The 19,369-nt window shown below is 37.1% G+C and overlaps 2 protein-coding genes across 2 annotated transcripts; one reads left to right on the top strand and one right to left on the bottom strand.

Annotated features, from left to right (window-relative positions):
- Window positions 1-1,313: 1,313 nt before the first annotated feature.
- Window positions 1,314-5,327, top strand: LOC107821988 (putative serine/threonine-protein kinase PBL19). The gene is made up of 5 exons (XM_075257414.1): window positions 1,314-1,450; window positions 1,863-2,303; window positions 3,225-3,485; window positions 4,239-4,361; window positions 4,531-5,327. Exons 2-5 carry the CDS (start codon window positions 1,944-1,946, stop codon window positions 5,074-5,076), a joined length of 1,290 nt encoding a protein of 429 aa, XP_075113515.1. The 5' UTR covers window positions 1,314-1,450; window positions 1,863-1,943; the 3' UTR covers window positions 5,077-5,327.
- A 1,545-nt stretch (window positions 5,328-6,872) lies between these two features.
- Window positions 6,873-12,235, bottom strand: LOC107821987 (uncharacterized). Its single transcript, XM_016648481.2, has 3 exons — window positions 8,940-12,235; window positions 7,622-8,051; window positions 6,873-7,322 (listed from the first exon to the last, which is right to left on the bottom strand). The coding sequence occupies exon 1, from the start codon at window positions 12,118-12,120 to the stop codon at window positions 9,391-9,393; it is 2,730 nt and encodes a 909-aa protein (XP_016503967.2). The 5' UTR covers window positions 12,121-12,235; the 3' UTR covers window positions 6,873-7,322; window positions 7,622-8,051; window positions 8,940-9,390.
- Window positions 12,236-19,369: the final 7,134 nt, after the last annotated feature.

Raw genomic sequence — 19,369 nt, 5'->3', positions numbered from 1 at the left:
TAACTTAACCATTTTAGATTTAAATATACGTTATATAAAATTAATATGGGATACACGTGCAATGCACGTGCCGATAAACTAGTTAGAAATAAGAACTTTCTTCTCAGAAGAAGACTTCAATATTTGAGTGATACAAGAAGTAACGTCACGCCAGCTAATAAATATCAAATTTTGTATTTTTTTTCTTTCTTGAACCTGACAATAAAATTTATCAATTATCTAAAAATCCGGTAGATTAAATAGTTTTCTCTATCCTTAACTAAAACTTTCACGTTTAAATTGCGCGTCTCTTTAATACAACTTACGCAACACAAACTCACCGAATTGAAAACAAAAGGAAAAACGAAAATTTATAGTACGAAAATGAGGAGCCAAAAGATTTTTAGAGAGAAAAAATTTCATTTTTGTTCTGAATTAGTGTTTGGACCCGAAATTTTTAATTTTCACTTAAAAATTTGAATTTTTTTAAAATACTATTTTCACTTAAAAAAAATTATTTTTCTGGAATTTTTCAATTCTCATGTCCAAAATCTCTAAAGAAAGAATGCAAAAAGAGAAAACTTTATTTGGTTTACATTTGAATATAATTTTCTTCGTAGAGGAGCTGATACAGAAAATCAATAATAAGAAAGTTTGCTTATCATTTGATTGAGCGTTCACGTGTCTAATTTTTATTGCATTCTCTTATTTGATTTGCTTAATCTACAATAGATTTCTAAGTCTGAAATACAATATAAAAGAAATGTTTTCCATTTAACCATTATCTAAAAATATTTACATTGTATTCTTGAAATATAAGTTCGATTCCACCATATGAGAACAACATTTATTATCAAATTATTGAGCGAAGAAGCGTCCAAAATTAGCTTAATGGTCAATTAAATGAAATTAAATATATTATTAGGCGACTTGGCGAAAAAATTTATTTAATCTGTACTTGTGGAAATCAACAAATATACGCAAGTTGGTGTGACACTACAATTATTTAAAAGACTATTGAGTGAGGAAATACCAATCAAGAGCCTAACACACAAAAATTTTATACCCCATTTGTAACAACAACTTCAAAAATGTCCTAGTCTTCTGAACAACAACAAAAGATAAGTTTGACCATTATGTACTAGGTAACTACTAGCACCCTTATGTCTGATTATAAAAAAAGAAAGATTAAAGAAGAGAAATGAAAAAGACAGAACTGTATATATAAATAGAAACATAGTTGGCAAAATCTGACAAAAGATATCTATTTCCCCCACCTCACCCCACCCCAACCCCCACCTCCCCACCCCCTCTTGAAGAGAGAGGAGAGGAAGCGTCCAAAGAAAAAGAGAGTCTTTGGTCTAAGAAAGAGTGGTTACCAAATCCAAAAGGAGTTGAAGAATTAAAATGTTGAATATATTCTGACTCTGAGCAAAATTCAAAAGCGAGTTTGGACCCTCTATAATATATGGTAGAAGCTTAATTTCTTCTCTTCTTCCACCAACTTGGATAGCTGATAGGAGTAGTACTTTTCTTGTGATAAAAAGAGTCCAAGCGGTTGAACAAAATCACGGGTCCAACTTTTAGAAATACATAACCAAAAGAGTAAAACTGTCACATACTAGTGTTTTTTTGATTGTGCACTACCATTTTCTTGCTATTAAGAAACATTTTTTTTCTCTTTTTGCATGCGTTATTCACTACTAGTCTTTTTTTGATTCTGTGCTACCATTTTCTTGCTATGTTCCATCTGGGTTATAATTTTTCCTTGTTTTATATCCATTTTTCATGTGTTTTTTATTTTGTGTACTTTGAATTTTGGTTAAAAAGCTATTTTTGATGTAGTTAGAGTCTCTTACTTTTGATGTTGTGGTTTTATGCAGGAATTCAATGGCTGTTACTTAGCTCTGGGAGTTAAAAATTGAATCTTGAAAGTTCTGTAACCCATTTGTAAAGGGTGGAAAATGAAGTGTTTCTTTTACTTTAAGGATAGAAATAGAAATAGGGAAAGAAAATCAGCACCAGTTGTACTTCAAGATCTGAGCAAATCAGATATATCAGGTGGTGGTGCAGAAAGGGTGACTAAGTCTTCATGTTCAACTTCTTCTCCTCGTAGCTTCTCTGATTTGTATGAAGGGAAAGCTCAGAACTTGAGGGTTTTTACATTCTCTGAGCTTAAACAAGCAACTAATAATTTTAATAGATTACTTAAGATTGGAGAAGGAGGTTTTGGATGTGTATATAAGGGTACTATTAAGCCTGCTGATGGGAAGGGTGAATCAACTGTTGTTGCCATTAAAAAGCTCAATAGAGATGGTTATCAGGTAACTTTTTTTTTTTTTTTTTTGTGTGTGTGTGTGTGTGTGTGTGTGTGTGTGTGTGTGTATGTGATCTTTGAATTTGTGTTAAGTTTGGCTGGTAACCAAAACTTAGTGACCAATGTTGCAAATTATTAAATGCCCACATATGTGTTTTAGTGGCTTGAGTATGGCCTTATCTGTTAAGTTGTTGCTATATGTGGAATTGTTTATAGCAGCTTTGTCTGGTAATGAAGCATTAATGATATGCATCATTCTTTGTTGTCTTTAAAGGTCTATGTAAGCAGCGTAATTTCAGTTGTCTTTTCTATTTTTTGTTGCTATGTTACAGAAGATGTATGCTACTTACATTATAACAATTTGGCCTCTTTCTATGGTGAAAGGTGATGTTTTAATCTTACATCTTACTAAAAAGAGTAATGCCCTTAAAATTAGCAGCTGCTTCCGCATCCTCATGGGACTATTCAAGGAGAATGTACGTGTTGTACGTATGTATCTTGGTTATGGAAGAGAGGAATCATAGACAACTTTGATTTATTTACATTTCTGTTTTCTCGCTGCACTGTGCTTTCAATACTATTTCCAAGTCATTTTTAGCTTTCTTTGGCGATTTGATCTACTGTGATATGCAGAGGTTCAAATTATCATTCGATTTCTGCCGAAATGTGTATCATTTCTATATTGCAAGCTGTTTCGAATGATCTGATTTTATTCCAGTTTTTTTTTTTTTTTTTTGCCATTGGTTGAAAGATCTAATTTTCAGCATTTACTTTGCAGCAAGTTGTGGTTATCACATCTCGCTTCTCTAGATAATTATTGTGTGCTTGCAAACTGAAGTCTGGAGTCTTTTGTTTTAGAAGCTAAACAATTTAAGCTGTATCTTATCGTAAGCTGTAGTATCGTGTTGATCCTCTAATTGTTATGTAGGGTCATAAACAATGGGTAGCAGAAGTGCAGTTTCTGGGAGTGGTAGATCACCCAAATCTCGTCAAACTAATAGGATATTGTGCCGTTGATGGGGAAAGAGGTATTCAGCGGCTACTTGTTTATGAATTCATGTCCAACAGAAGCCTAGAAGATCATCTCTTCAATACCGCTTTTCCTCTTCTTTCTTGGAAAAGAAGACTGCAAATGGCTCTTGGAGCAGCTGAGGGACTGGCTTATTTGCATGAAGAATTGGAAGTTCAGGTATTTTTTTAAATAGCTTCTGTGGTTTTCTTCCTAATTTTGAGTTATAAGATTACAAGAGTATAAACTCTTAGCCAGATTTTTCCTCAATATACAACCCTGTTGATACTATTTGCAATTTTACGTCAAGCAATAACAAGGAGAATTAAAACAGATGATGAGTATGGATGAGTTCTATTTATTATGTTTCTCTGTAAAAGAAAAAAAAAAATCAAAATCACTATAAGTCTTCAAATTTAGAATAAATTTGAGAGAAATAGTGTCAGGTAATGCAGATTGCATCCAGATATTACCTGATTAGCCTTCTGTGAAATTTTAATAAGAGTTTGAGATAGAGTATTGAGTTGACAATTACATGGCCATCTAACAATTTGGATTGGATGGATGTCACTTCTGGAAGCACATTTTGAGTGATCAGATTCTTAAAAGAGTTAAATCCGAATGCTGAACCTTCATAGCTTTGCTTCTAATTTTTTTCCATCTGATGTCCTAACATTTACTGTAGAGTAAAGTTTTCTGCTGAAGGTGAAGGTTCATTGAAATGGTGTCAGCCTTATGACCTAAGAAATATTTCTTTGAGGAGAATTTTTCCATATCCATTTCCCATTTTTTCCAGTTTAAAAGGATTTTTAACAGTAGAGTCTCTGTTTATCAGCCACTAGAAGGCTTGGAAATACTGATTCATCGCTCTGCTGCTTTATAGCAATCGTATATATATCCAAATTTCATGTTCATTTTCTGTCAATTTTACAGGTGATATATCGTGATTTCAAGTCATCAAATGTACTTTTGGATGATGACTTCATGCCAAAGCTTTCAGACTTCGGGCTTGCCAGAGAGGGCCCAACTGGCATGCACACACACGTCTCTACAGCGGTATGTTACATTGATCTTCTCAGATTTGTAGGTTTTACACCATTTATGAGAAAGAAAGCACAAATGATTTTCTTTCTTATTTTCAGTGTAAAATGAAGTAGTTACTTATGGTAATATACCTAGATATCTCAGTGGCAAATGACCATGAATAACACGCTTTTGTAACCAGGTTGTCGGAACATGGGGATATGCAGCACCTGATTACATAGAAACAGGACATCTCACAGCTAAAAGTGATGTGTGGAGTTTTGGTGTTGTATTGTATGAGATCCTAACCGGTCGGCGGTCCCTAGAAAGGAACAGACCGAAATCAGAACATAAACTTCTGGAGTGGGTTAAACGTTACCCTGCTGATAGCCGGAAATTTGGTATGATCATGGATCCAAGGCTGGAGAACCAGTATTCGCTCAATGCAGCTCGAAAGATTGCAAAGTTAGCTGACACTTGTTTGTTAAAATCTGCAAAAGATCGACCAAAGATGAGTCAGGTAGTAGAAACTCTGAAGCAGATCATTCAGATTTCTGGTGAGAATAGCTCCACAGACACGAGTTTCCAGTGTGTCGAAGATGAACCTGTTGTAGAGGAAAATCCAAAGCAGACAGGAGCCTCAGAATCAACGAAAAGGCGAATGGCTCACTTGGCTAAACTTAGTGAACATGTTGGTGGAATAAGCAGAAGAAGATTTATGATCATGCAGAAGGCTAAAGTTATATAAAACAGTTTTTTTTCCCCTCCTGCATATCAGATATCAAGTTGTTAAGAATTCTGGTTTATGGAATGAGAGAACATAGTAACCAGTTTAACGAGTAAATGAAGCATTGTTATTTCAACTCATTAGTGGCAATGACTAGAGGCACCAATCAGTAGCGTGGAGTTTTTTGCATGCCATCAGATTATGCATTTGCATTGTAGGCCATTATTCTGATTTATCAGGAAAAAATATTGCAGGCCACTATTCTCTTGTGCATCTTTTGTTAGCTATTATGTAATTTATTTATTTACTTTACTGTGGTATCTGCACCAGCCTTATTCTACACCTCCACAACACAAATACCAAGTGATTTTATCCTTCAAGGCTTAAGCAGATGGAAGAAATTACTTAAGGTGGTTTTTTCATGAATATATTTTTGTTTCTAAAGAAACACAAAGCAAAGAACAAAAAGAGGGAAGGTGGGGAGGAAAGAAAACTTCAAGTCAAGTCGGACAAAGAAATAATGGCGAATTGATTAGATTGTACTTATTCAACCATATTTTATGGAATCGTTGACGAATATAGTTTCAATATGGACCTGCCAACCGCAGGAGACGTTGACTACTTACAGCGTTGAACGTACTGAAGAAAGTTATAATTTCTTTTTTATTGTTTGCAGAGGATCAGAAGACCACTAAGTTCGGCACATGTACAATACAACCACAATAAATACATAAACCAATGAAAAATTGCGTCTCTTAAGAGCAACTAAAAGTGAAATGATATGCCCCCACCCCGCCCTTGGACAGCCCGGCAAAGCATCCCGCGTTCGGAGAAGGGCCGGCTCCTACCTCACTCCTGCCAAAAAAAAGAAGGGATTTTTACATATTTACACACTATTGGAAACTTTATTACCCTCCCTACTCAAGTTTCAATTTAATTACCTTTTATATACAAATTTACCAATTATACACACTTTAGGAATTAAATGAGTATCCATTTATATTATGAATCAATTATTTCTCATCCTTGTTCTCTCTCCCTCATGCTCTCTCTCTCTCCCCTGTGCGCTCTCTCTACGTCTCTCTATCCCTAATTTCAGTAATGTAGAGCAAAGGAAGAGAGAGCAACAATTCCACCATTGATAGCCAATAAAAAGCTTTGAAACTTTGAATTCGAATTTGGGTTTTCAAAAAACATTATTTGTTTGAATTGGGTGTTGTTACAAACAATTGAAAATTCTCTCTATGTCTCTCTCTATGTAAAGCAAAGGAAAAGAAAGCAGCAACTCCACCATTGACATGCATTAAAAAGCTTTGAAACTTTGAATTCGAATTTGGGTTTTCAAAAAACATTATTTGTTTGGATTGAGTGTTGTTGCAAACAATTGGGAATATGGTTTGGAGTTTATATCTCAATTTTGAGGGTGTTTTGGTAAAGATTAGACTTGATTTTGACTAAATTTCATATTGAAACTCGAAGAAGAAGACATGACATACATTATACTTACAAAATTGTAGTAAAATTGTAGAAAAATTATTTGTTTATATATATATATATATATTTTTTATTTAAATATTGTATGAAAGTTGAACAATATTGTATAAAAATTGTATCTAAGTTAGTATGATATTGTAGTTGTATATAAATGGGTAGAAATAATGTATGAAAATTGTAGATAAGTTGTAAATAAGTTATATAATATATAATTAGTTGTATATATATATGGATTGCATATATTTTGTAACTAAAATGTGTTTAGGTCGGGTAAATACCAAAATATAAACATTTTTTGTAATAAGATTTCAAATAGTGTATAGGTATGTAAAAATCCAAAAAAAATATGGAAAAGAGGAAGGAAGAAAATACTTCTAACATTGTATATTTGTTGATCAAATTACACCACTCTTTTTTTCTTCTATCAAAAGGAAGGATCCGGGAAGGGGAATCGAAACCGATCCGATTGATACTACTAGGCTGTAAGTTTTCTAGCTTCTCAAAGATCCAGAACATGTTCTATATTCTGCATAGCCATTATACTATATACGGCACAAGAACCTTGTGCAGCCATTCCAACAGTCTCCAAGGTCAAACGACCATATGGCACCTATGTTGCTCGGATACTCCGAACATGTCGTCGGGTACGTATCGAGTTCTCCAAAAGCAGTGTATTTTTGGAGAATCCGATACGTGCGGCAGTGTTTCGGAGAGTCCGCGCAACATAGTATGACACTGATCACCAGTAGTTTGGACAACGCCTTTTGTGCATCCTGAAATGTGAAAATTCAATCGCAGAATTCATCAAGATAGCCATTTTCTACTTGGGGTTGAGGGGGGGGGGGGGAGTGAGCTTCATCACCAAGAGACATTGGATAAAGCTGAAAAGAAAAGGAAATTAGTTTCTAGTATAATGCAAGGATGGCATTAACTTCTAGTTTCAGAGTAAATCATTGTTCAGAGTAGGAAAACACAACGTTTGACCTATATTTGTTTGCGAAGACATAGACCTTCATATGAAAGTTGCACACACAATTACACTAGATGAAGATATGTTCACAAATAAACTTACTAGATCCATCAGCGTTGGCGGGTTTGCAAAAAATCAATAACAACAGCAACAACAAAGGTCTAGCTAGTTGAGGTCGGCATATGAATCCTCATCATCCATTTCGCTCTATTTGGGCCAGGTCTGCGAAACTTCAATTCAGCAGCTGGAAAAAAACCTTTGTCACGATGTTTCCCATAACCGAGCACTTGATCTTTTATCATTCACCATAGCAGTTCTTTTCAGGAACAAATCTTTAGGCACATCCCTCGCCAGCTATAGGAATAATTTATCTTTCCATTACCTTCATTATCAACTCAAGGAAACATCATTCAAATACCGGACATTGAGCAGCATCTAAGTCTCTTCTCCCACAGGTGCACAGAGGGGTGATAGAGGAGTCGTAACACCATCTTTGTCAAGCTGTCCGCTAGCCCCAGTTTGATATTCCAAACTGAAAGAAAAAACAGAAAATCAGGTTTAACATCTTTTCTCTTTTAGGATAAAAAATGAATCAGATTTGAGACAACCAGAGTGGATAATTTTTTTTGAAACCAAGTGGATAGAACTTTTGAGAAGGGATGACCAAATGGATAAACTATAGCATAGTTATTATAAGCAAGAATTCACACTCGCATCAGACTTTCCATATCCTCATTATTCACATGAAAATGTGACAACAGAACTGAGAGTGAACAAACTTAAAAATGTAAAAGCATGATAAACTTTAAATAGCTTCAGAATCATCATTGAGCTAATGACAAAAATGTTGCACTGAGAAAAGCAGTCTGGAAACTAAGGATGTTCTAAATCAATTGAAAATTGGGTATAGACAAGCAAGAATGCTGTCACTGGTAACTTGGCCTTTTTGGTGAGAGAGTAAAATTTCTGAATGAAAAGCAAGACTTCAGGAAGTGAAGAAAGGACAGTAGACTTCAGGAGAGGCACAGTATTGAGGGCTCATTGCAGTTCAGAAGGCAATACTGGCAAAAAGTAGGAGGCAGATATGGAAGCCAGAAGGTTAGATGTCGATTTTTGGAAGAATTTTTCTAGATTAACAATGACACACAAAGTCAAAATAGTTGATTCTAAATCCAGATTCCAGCATCAATTTATTTTCATTCAACAAGAGAAACTACATACGAGCTTATCAAGTCCAGAACAATTTGATGATTTTCAACGGGAGAAAGACGTTCTTCAACAACAAAGAAGTTCAAATTCAAGAAAGGTCTCCAAAGTTGATTCAAAACTAAAGACAGAAGAGCAAAAGTCTTTAGAAAGTACGAATGAAAATAATACTAAAACTTAAAAAAGCAAACTATACCAAGTAAGAAGTACATACCATTGTTCACAAATCTTGCAAATTGCCATAGAAACTGCAGCTTCATGATGTGGTTTCCAATTCCAATATTGGGAAGCATCATCGGTTCTAAATGATCAAGCTTCTTTAGAATCTGATAAACTTACTAAAGCCACATTGGTTCTTTCAGTAGGTTCTTCTGTTGTCCTTTCCAAGCTTGTTTACCTTTCGTAAATTAAAAAAGGGCAGTTTGGTGCACAAAACATCACACACTCACGCAGGGTCAAGGGAAGGGCCGCACCCCAAGGGGTTGTGATGTAAGCAGCCACCCTGATTCAAGCATCAGTAGCTGATTCCACGGCTTGAACAACCTATAGGTTACACGGAAACAACTTTACCGTTGCTGAAAAGTTCCCCTTCACCTTTCATAAATTGATCGAGAAAAATTTCTATGCTGGTAATCATTTAGTTTCTTGCTCTTTCATCAAATTGGCTATACAATTGCCTTGTTGACTAACTTGAAGGACCCACAAGGACCATCCTCAACTAGTTCGTAAGAGCTGTCATTTTCATCATTATAAGCCTTACTTCTACGTATGTAGTCATAGGTAATGTACATGAGGAAGTCTAGAAAGAGACTCTTTCCTGTTGTTTCTGTACAACATTCTGTGTTTTCTTGTATATAGTGAGAAGCATTGTCCAAAATTTTATATGTTATTTCATCAAACTCAAAACCAATTTCGCGCAACTTCTGCCCCCACATCAACGCCCGCTGAGGTAGTCCCTGCTTCCATAGGTGAGAAAGTAGTAAGTTAGCTGTAACTGTGTTTGGGATGAATGCCATCTTAAGCAACTTTGCTGCCAAAATCATTGCACGGTCCAATATGTCATTGCAAGCACTATTCATCATAGTGTTGTATGTAACGGTATTTGGCACCACTCCAGCAGATACAAGCTCATCCAACATCATAACTGCTCGATTTATCCTCCTACTACTACAGAAACCATGAAGCTTTATATTGTAGGTTGTGATATCAGGTTCCCATCCACTGGCATACATTCTTGTCATAAAGTTATCCGCATTGACCATGTCGAATGCTTTGCAGAATCCGTTGATCAAGGTGTTATATGTAACAATATCAGGTTGTATACCACTTCGTTGCATTTCCACAAAACTGTCAACAGCTAATCTCATTCTTCCCTGTTTGCAGAAACCATTGATGATGGTATTAATTGTAAAGACATCCGGGAGAAGACCCCTATCCCTCATGTCCCTCTCTAGTTTCTGAGCTTCATTCAGTTTTCCGCTATTACAGAAACCAGTAATTAGCGAATTATAAACAAAATTATTTGGCACAAGCCCTTTCCTAGTCATCTGGAAAAAGGCACCATACGCATCTTCAACAGATCCTGCTTTAGCAAGCCCATCTATCAATGCAGAAAAAGCAACAGAATCAGGAGCGATTCCCATCATTTCCATTTCTTCCCACAATATTCTAGCTCCTATTACATCCCCTTTCTTAAAATACCCATCCAGAAGCACAGTGAAAGCAGTTCTATTAACAGGGAAGGACATTGCAATCATCTTAGCCATTAAATTTCTCGCTTCTTGCAGCCTCCCTGTCGTTGCCAAACCCATGAGAAGGGAAGCACACGTGGAAGCTGAAGGAGTCTGACCAAACTGAACCATAATATTATAGACTTCAAATGCTTTTTCTTCTAACCCTTCTTTGCTGTAAGCAGCAATAATGGAATTAAAAGCTATTACACTAACAGGTATCCCCTTCTCAAGCATACTATCCAACAATGTTACAGCCTCGTTCAACCTTCCTGCCCAACACAATCCTGCAATTGATACATCAGAGAATAAACAATCTGGAAAAAGTCCTGTCACTGTTAGGTCCCATAATAATCGGTCGCCATCCTCTTCCCTACCATACTTATAGTGACCTGCCACCAAAATGTTAAGAGTTATAGCATCTGGAACTACACCCTTCTTTTTCATTTCTTCATATAGCATATTTGCTTGATAAATTTCCCGTGCTTTAACGTAGCCATCCATCAAAGCATTATATGTGATGGTGCTAGGAAAGACACCCACCTCTTGCATTCCATCAAACACTTTTCTGGCTTCCATCATGTTGCCTTCTTTGCATAGGGCATTAATTACCGTACTAAAGGTAGAGATACTTGGATTACATCCATGATCAATCATCATATGCACCCAGTGCAATGCATCTGAAGTCCATCCTCTAATACAGTATGCATTGATCAAAATATTATATGTAAAAACATCTGGCTCACATCCAAACTTCCTCATGAGATGACATAAACTCTCTCCCGTTCGAAGACTGCCTTTTCTACAATATCCAAGAATCATTACATTAAAGAGATTGTTAGTAGGATGAGGCCCTTTATGCAACATATCCCGAAATAACTTCCAGACACTACCATAATCACCAATCCTAAGCAACAACTTAAATAAGATGCCGATAGCTGAAGAACTCGGCCACAACCCACAGTCTCTCATCTTACTCAAAATATCTAATGCAGCCGAAACCATTTCTGCGGTTAAAAAAGCCCGCATTAATGAATCAAGAACCGAAAAGTCACACTCATACTTATAATGCTCCCTCCACATGAACTCCACAATCTCGTCACTCCTACATTTTCCAATCCTCCTAATGATCCAAGATATCATATCCTGTGCCAATAGCCTCAACTGTCCAGCAGCCAATAAATGCGCACTAATACAACATGACTTCACTGTACTCTCAGAATAATCTTGAAAAACATACTTAAAGAATGCAAATGCAACTTCCCTATTACCAATCAACTTCATAATTTTTACCAAAAAAGATGGGCAAAAATCTCTTGAAAATGCTTCCAAAATGTAACCTTTTTCATTTTTTATCATTCTTGATAACCCCACAACAATTTTACGCCTCTCATTTGAGGTAATGACAGTGTAAGTAGAAGAGTTTGCTAAATTCTTAAAAGGGGAAAACTGTTCAAGAAAATCAAATCCATTTTCAGAATTTAATGAATTTGAACTGCAATATGAGCTTTCAGTAGAAAAGCTGGTAACTTTAGGGTTTAGGACTTTGTGTGGTGGTGTGAGGAAGTGTAAAACTAGCAGTTGTGAAGTGTGCAAGGATGTTGGAAACAGGGTAAAATGACCCACCTTGTAATTGATGCGCATACGGCGTAAAGTAGCACACATCCGGAAATTCACCGGAGATGACGTTGGGGATGATTTTCCCGGCAAAGCTAACGGAGTTTTTGAAGGTTTTGACGTGCACAGCGCAGCAAAATCTTCAGTGACAATGTACCTTGACTAAAATGTTAACATTGGACTTGTTCAGCAAAGTCAGATGGGCCAACCCAACTAGTTCCCAGTAAAGAAGTTGGGCTTGTCTGCAACCGAAAAAAGTCCAGAATGTATTGTTTGAAGGGACAATGACACAGTTACCCACAAAAATAAAATTATTTATTATTGTCTATTCATTTATTTTTTTACCCATAAACTAATTATATTTCTTATTTATAGTGGTTTTGTGGAGAATTTTTTCTTTATTATCTAATTATTTTTTATTTCTATGCTTCTTTTCTTTCTTTTTTTCCTTTTTTTTTCTTTCTCCTTTTTTTTTTTCTCGTTTTCTTCTTATTTCTTTCTTTTTTTCCTTTTCTAATTTCATTTAAATTTTTTTATTATATTTTTTTTCTCTTCATAATCTAATTTCATTTACTTGTTTCACTATTTTTTATTATTCTCTTTTTATACTATTACTAAAGAAAAATTAAATTGTGTACCAATTAAATGTAGCTAATACAATAAAAATTAACTAATATATGATACCAGTATAGTATATTGCTATACCAACAAGGTATACAATTGTACGCAAAGAGTTAAAAAAAATTAATTCAATTATTAAACTGAAATAATATCAATTTTCAATAAAAATTTCAAAAAATTCTAAAAGGATCTAATTGTAAGAGTATACCATTACATTATATAGCATACTATAATTTTTTTTAAAACAATTTTGCCCCTCACGCTGGGTAAAAGCTTAAAGCAAATTAAAAGGGAAAATGCAAGTGAATTTACGAGTAATAAGTATACTATTATAGTATATTGCATATTATTACAGTATACTATAACAATATATTGTATACTATAATAGTATACTGTTGCAGTATAACTATATACTCCTATAGTATATTGTATACTATAGCGGTATACTGTTAGGTAACTGTGTTCTTCTTCGATTATTACAATATTCCATTGCAGTATATTGTAAACTATAATAGTATATTGTTGCAGTATAGCTATATACTCCTACAACATATTGTATACTGTAGCGATATACTATTGGGTTGTTGTATTCTTCTTCGATTTTCAGCTGAAAATTTCGGTCTCAATCACATCAAATCAGCTCCAAATGCTATCAAATTGCAGTATGAACTTTCAGAAGGTACTATAAGCAATATTTAACAGCACCCACTTTGAATTAAACAAGAAATTTTCAAAAATAAAATTGAGCTTCAAGCCCAATGATGGTGGATATTCAAATACACATAAAAATTTAGATCTGGGAAGTTTACTCGAAGATACTATAAACAATATTTTATAGCACCCACATCGAATCAAATAATAAATCTTCAAAATATAATTTCAAATTCTGGAGCTTCAAGCTCAACAATGATGGGTCTTCATACACACATAAAAATCATAAGAAGAGGAGGTAGAACAATAGCTTGGGTTGACCCTCTTAATTAAGACCGATCTAGCAGAGAAGAAGTAGATCCATTTAAGTCCACTATCAAGTAAGCTAGCAAAAATGAAGTCAGATGTTTTAACATTATGTACTTCGAATGCGAAGGCAAATAGCTGTGGGTCGGGTAAATAATCTTGGTTGCATAGGTAGGAAAAGTAAATAGTTTAGGTTTGGGTATTTAAGGGTAAATAGTTTGGGTTTAATGGGTATAAAGTGAGATTTTCTCTTGTTGAATGCCAAAAATAGGACACTTATGAGCATCTATTGATTTTTTTTATACGGATAACAAAAGTTTGAAGAAAAAAAAATCCTTTAGAATTTTAAAGTTAGCTCGCCAAAATTTTAAAGCACGCAACAGTTATGGTGATCGTTAGGATTTTGCCATAAATTATGACGGATCACCAGAATTTTTCAGTATCGTGGCTGAAAATTCTAGTGATCGTCATAATTTCTGGTGCTTCAAAATTTTGGCTAGAAGTATTTTAAAATTTTGAGCAGAGCTATTTTTCCAAATATTTTCTTAATGAAGTCAAAATATTGACAACAGTTTAAAAAAGGTTTGTCCAGTATAATTTAAAAAAAAAATCTAATTGTGTAGTTTAGGCAGAGTGTCGAAGGTCCAACTATAGTCTACAGTTTATATAATAATAATCATGAGGTCATTTAGATTCAAACCCATACAATATAGTTTAAATTTCATTCTCTTCACCATCCCGGTGTTTCTTTGAAACTATAAGTTAACTAAGTCAAAATTTTCATTTATATAACTTCTCTTTTAAAAGCGAAATTGTGGTTGAGCCAAATAGCTGATGGGCTGGTCACGACCAACTGGCTCATTTAATTATTTGGGAGATTTTTACATGGTTGGTCTTTTTTAAGGAACTATTAGCATAAACAACATGCCTTTCAAATTATTTTAAAACTAGCAGTTTAAATTACATTCATAGCATATCTCAATAAATGCTTGTATCTAATATCCCAGTAATTAATAAGTTAAAATCCCTATAATTTAGAGGTAAATCCCCCTTTCTCGCCTCCTTAACCTACAGCCGTCGAAAGCCCAATTCTTTCCCTCTTCTCTTCCTCTCTCTATTGCCTCTGCACCTTCACAAAAACAACCTCCCTATTGTAACGATCCGAATGGTCATTTTACTTTTTAGAATCCCGTTTCCCTAAATAAGACTTTCCACAATTGTTTTTACTGATTTATGACTTGCGAGAATGGTTGGTTCGGGATTTAGAAGAGTTTTGGTTGAAATCGGAACACTTGGTTCCTTAAGGTTGGCTTAAAATGCCAAATTTGACTTCGGTCAACGTGTTGAGTAAACGACCTCGGAATCCAAATTTGAAGGTTCCAACAAGTTCGTATGATGATTTCGGACTTGGGCATATGTCCGGATCAGGTTTTGGATGACTTGAGAGCTTTTGGCGCCTAATAGTGAAAGTTGATTCCTTAAGAATTTTGAAGTTCTTAAATATTTGGTTTGGAGAGGGTTTTTGTGTTATCGAGGTCTGAACGGAGTTCCGAGATCGGGAATAGTTCCGTATTATCATTTAAGAGTTGCACACAAAATTTGGTGTCAATCCGAGTAGTATAAGTGTGTTTCGTCGCATTAGATGTAAATTGAAGAACTTGAAGTTCATAAGTTTGGATCAATTGGTTTTAGGGGGTGATTCTTGGATTTAGCGTTGTTTCGGGCGTTCCGAGGGTTCGAGCGAGTCTGTTTTGTGATTTCAAACTTGTCGGTATGTTCAGACGGGGCCCAAGGGCCCTGAGCATCAATCAAACGAGGCTCGAGTGAAGTTGAAAAGTTTTGGAAGGACCTGAAGCTCCTGGTATCTATCATAACCGCACTTGCAGTTGGTCAGCTGCAGGTGCGAGACCGTAGAAGCGGTCCAGCCTTCGCAAGTGCGGACCAGAGGAGGAGCCTAGGAACCGCAGATGCGACTCCTCTTATGCAGAAGCGGAACCGCAGGAGTGGCCCCCAGACCGCATAAGCGGTCCCAGCTAGCCCAGCCCAACTCCGCAGATGCGGACGTTCTCTCGCAGAAGAGAGACCGCAGATGCGATCCCTTAACCGCAAGTGCGGAAATCGCTAAAGGCAGTGCCTTCATTTAATATAGAAATGTATCATTTTTGACACATTTATTCATTGTTTGGGCGATTTGTGAAATTTGGTGTCAATCCGAGTAGTCCAAGTGTGTTTCGTCACATTAGATGTAAATTGAAGAACTTGAAGTTCATAAGTTTGGATCAGTTGGTTTTAGGGGGTGATTCTTAGATTTAGAGTTGTTTCGGGCATTTCAAGGGTTCGAAAGAGTCCGTTTTATGATTTCAAACTTGTCGGTATGTTCGGACAGGGCCCAGGGGCCCCGAGTGTCAATTAGACGAGGCTCGAGTGAAGTTGGAAAGTTTTGGAAGGAGCTGAAGCTCCTAGTATCTGTCATAACCGCACCTGCAGTTGGTCAGCTGCAGGTGCAAGACCGCAGAAGCGGTCCAGCCTTCGCAAGTGCGACCCAGGGGAGGAGCCCAAGAACCGCAAATGTGGCTCCTCTTACGCAGAAGAGGAACCGCAGGAGTGACCCCCGGACCGCAGAAGCGGTCCCAGTCAGCCTAGTCCAACTTCGCAGATGCGGACGTTCTCTTGCAGAAACGAGACCACAAATGTGATCCCCTAACCGCAGGTTCGAAAATCGCTAAAGGCAGTGCCTTCATTTAATATGAGAATGTGTCATTTTTGACACATTTATTCATTGTTTGGGCGATTTGGAGCTTCCAAAGAGGGATTTCAACCTAGAACTTGTAAGGTAAGTTACTTCTACTTAATGTGAGTTCAATACTTGGTTTATGGGAAGATTAACACACAAAAATTAGTCAAAATTATGGGATTAGAGTAAAACTTAGGATTTTGATAAAAACAAGATTTTACTACGAAATTTGTTATGGAATAAAGTAAAAAATATATATTCTTGATCCTTAGGTTATGGGCTACAACTTTCCTCAAAAATTTCCGAAATCCGGGCATGTGGGCCCGGGGATAGATTTTAGGAAACTTGTATTTAGGGTTGGAAAATTACTTTAATAGTTAGAATATGAACTCTTGAGCTTGTATTGACTAATTCTTACCCTATTTAATTAGTTTTGGATCGTTAGGCTCCAAATTGAGGGTTTGAGCACATTCTTGATATTGGAAATAAGCTTTGGAGCGAGGTGAGTCTCCTTTCTAACCTCGTAAGAGGGAAATAAATCCCTAGGTGAATCTAATAAATGTATGTGATTATCTGTGGGGGCTACGTACGTACGGGGTGACGAGAGTCCGTATATAGCTACTATCATGCTAATTGTCCGGATAGGTTAGGACCTGTATCATGCCATACTTGCAAATACGTATGTTCTTACTTGCAAATGAGATCACTTAGGACATGTTAGGGATTGAAAATAAATATAAACAAACGTATGCACTTACTTGAGAACTGGTATGAATTTATTTGACTATAAATGAGCCTTTATGTGCCTTCTTGATAATAATTGATATTTGTGGATCGGCCGATTGCCTCGGTAGAAATAGATGCATCTATGGTTCGCGCCATTCGACTCTCTGGCAGTGCATAGTTATTATTATGTTGGACCAGGCCGTACGACCTCGGCATAATGTGCGCATGATATATATGTGGGAATAACTCCATGATTTACTCTGTTTAAATGCTTGAAGTGCAAATTATTATATGACATGACTGAAATTGATTTATCGTTTCCTTCTAAATTCTGAGATTTGTTATTATATTCATACTAATCATGCTTAGTGTAAGACTTACATATTTTTATTGATATTGACCTTAGTAAGTGTCAAGTCGATCTCTCGTCACTACTTCTTCAAGGTTAGACTGGATACTTGTTGGGTACATGTTGTTTATGTACTCATACTACGCTTCTGTACTTAACTATACAGGATCTGAGGAAGTTGCATCTAGTTACCCCTCTGGCGCGCGTTCCTGACTCCTGATCGAGATCCCACAGTGAGCTACCCCTTCTGAGCCGTTCTGTCGCATACCGGAGTTCTCTTCATTTGTAGCCAATTATGTACTATTTACTTTGTTTCAGGCAGTAGGATAGTGGTATTTTGTATATTCTACTAGTTGCCCTAGTGCTTGCGATACTAGTTCCTGGCACACACTGAAGACTATCATTTTGGGTTGCATTTCTATTATTATGAAACTGTTGATTTTTGATCTGCTAAAATATAAGTTAAGTAAATATTGAAAATGTTTAAATAAAACAATTGAGAACTCGCTAGTTAATTAGGATTGGCTTGCCTAACAACGGTGTTGGGAGCTATCACGACCTATGATGGAATTTGGGTCGTGATAACATGGTATTAGAGCACTAGGTTCACGTATGTCTCACAAGTCATGGGAAAACCTAATAGAGTTTTGCAGATCGGTGCAGAGACGTCTGTATTTATCTTCGAGAGGCTATAGGGTGTTAGGAAACCGCTCTTTATTCATTTCTTATCGTGCAGTGGTTGGTATACTAAATTGCCTTATTTCTATTCTCTCACTGATGGTGAGGACGCGCACGACATATGTTCCAGACCCGGGAGGAGCTGCTTCCCCCCCCCCTTGCTAGAGGCCGAGGCAGAGGTAGAGGGAGGGCACTGGCCCAAGGTAGGGGACAAAGGAATTCCAAAGCTGTTCCAGTAGCACCACCGATGGATCCTACGGGGGATCCTATCATTGAGGAGCAGGGCAAGGTGCCCGCAGCTGAGCCTACCCCGACGGACTTCATAACAGCATCGGGCTTCCATGAGGTCATGGGTCATATGTTGCGGTTCATGGACACCATGACACAGGCTGGTTTATTTTTAGTATATCCAGCTACATCCCAGGCGGGAGGGGGAGCACAAACCCCTACGGCTCAGGCTCTTGGTCATGTAGCTGTAGTGTATCAGACTCCAGGTGCACTACTTATGGATGGGGCTCAGCCAGTTACTGCAGTGGTACCCGAGCACAGACCAACTGCAGATGGCGATCCGCAGAAGTTATTGGACAGATGGACTAGGCTATACCCTCCTATCTTCGGGGGTGAGCGTCATGAGGATGCCAAGGATTTCATTGATAGGTGTAGGGACAAACTGTACAATATGAGGATATTGGAGTCTCATGGGGTTGACTTCACTACTTTTCAGCTAGAGGGCAGGGCCCGTAAATGGTGGCAGTCTTATGTTCTGGGTAGGCCAACAGGTTCTCCTCCTATCACTTGGGGTCAGTTCACAGAGTTATTCCTGGACAGGTGTTTTCCACCCTCTAAGAGGGAAGAGCTGCAGTATCAGTTAGAGCAGCTTGAGTAGGATCAGATGTTAGTGACCGACTATGAGACAAGGTTTTCTTAGTTATCCCGCCATGCAGTAATGATACTTCTTACTGACGCATAGAGGGTGCGGATGTTCGTTGCAGGGTTGCATTCTGGCATTAGGGCCAACATGGCCCGAGAGATGGAGATGAGGACTCCTTATCAGCTAGTGGTGGAGATTGCACGGAGGATTGAGGGCTACCATCTGAGAGGTAGGGAGCAGATGCAGCAGGACAAGAGGGCTAGATTCTCGGGAGAGTTCAGAGGTGCCTTAACTAGGGGCAGGGGTCAGTTTGGGAGGGGTCAGCCTAGCAGGCCCCCACATTTAGCACCACCACCTCCTC

The sequence above is a fragment of the Nicotiana tabacum genome, chromosome 7, assembly GCF_000715075.1.
Source record: "Nicotiana tabacum cultivar K326 chromosome 7, ASM71507v2, whole genome shotgun sequence".
Taxonomy (NCBI): Eukaryota; Viridiplantae; Streptophyta; class Magnoliopsida; order Solanales; family Solanaceae; genus Nicotiana; species Nicotiana tabacum.
This window is presented reverse-complemented; position numbering and strand designations above follow the sequence as displayed.

Bases quoted from the DNA above. Each gene is read 5' to 3' on its own strand.
- LOC107821988 (XM_075257414.1), top strand. From the start codon at position 1,944: ATGAAGTGTTTCTTTTACTTTAAGGATAGAAATAGAAATAGGGAAAGA. The intron at 3,486-4,238 runs GTATTTTTTTAA...TCAATTTTACAG, and splicing joins ATGAAGAATTGGAAGTTCAG to GTGATATATCGTGATTTCAA. The intron at 4,362-4,530 runs GTATGTTACATT...TTTTGTAACCAG, and splicing joins ACACACACGTCTCTACAGCG to GTTGTCGGAACATGGGGATA.
- LOC107821987 (XM_016648481.2), bottom strand. From the start codon at position 12,120: ATGTGTGCTACTTTACGCCGTATGCGCATCAATTACAAGGTGGGTCAT.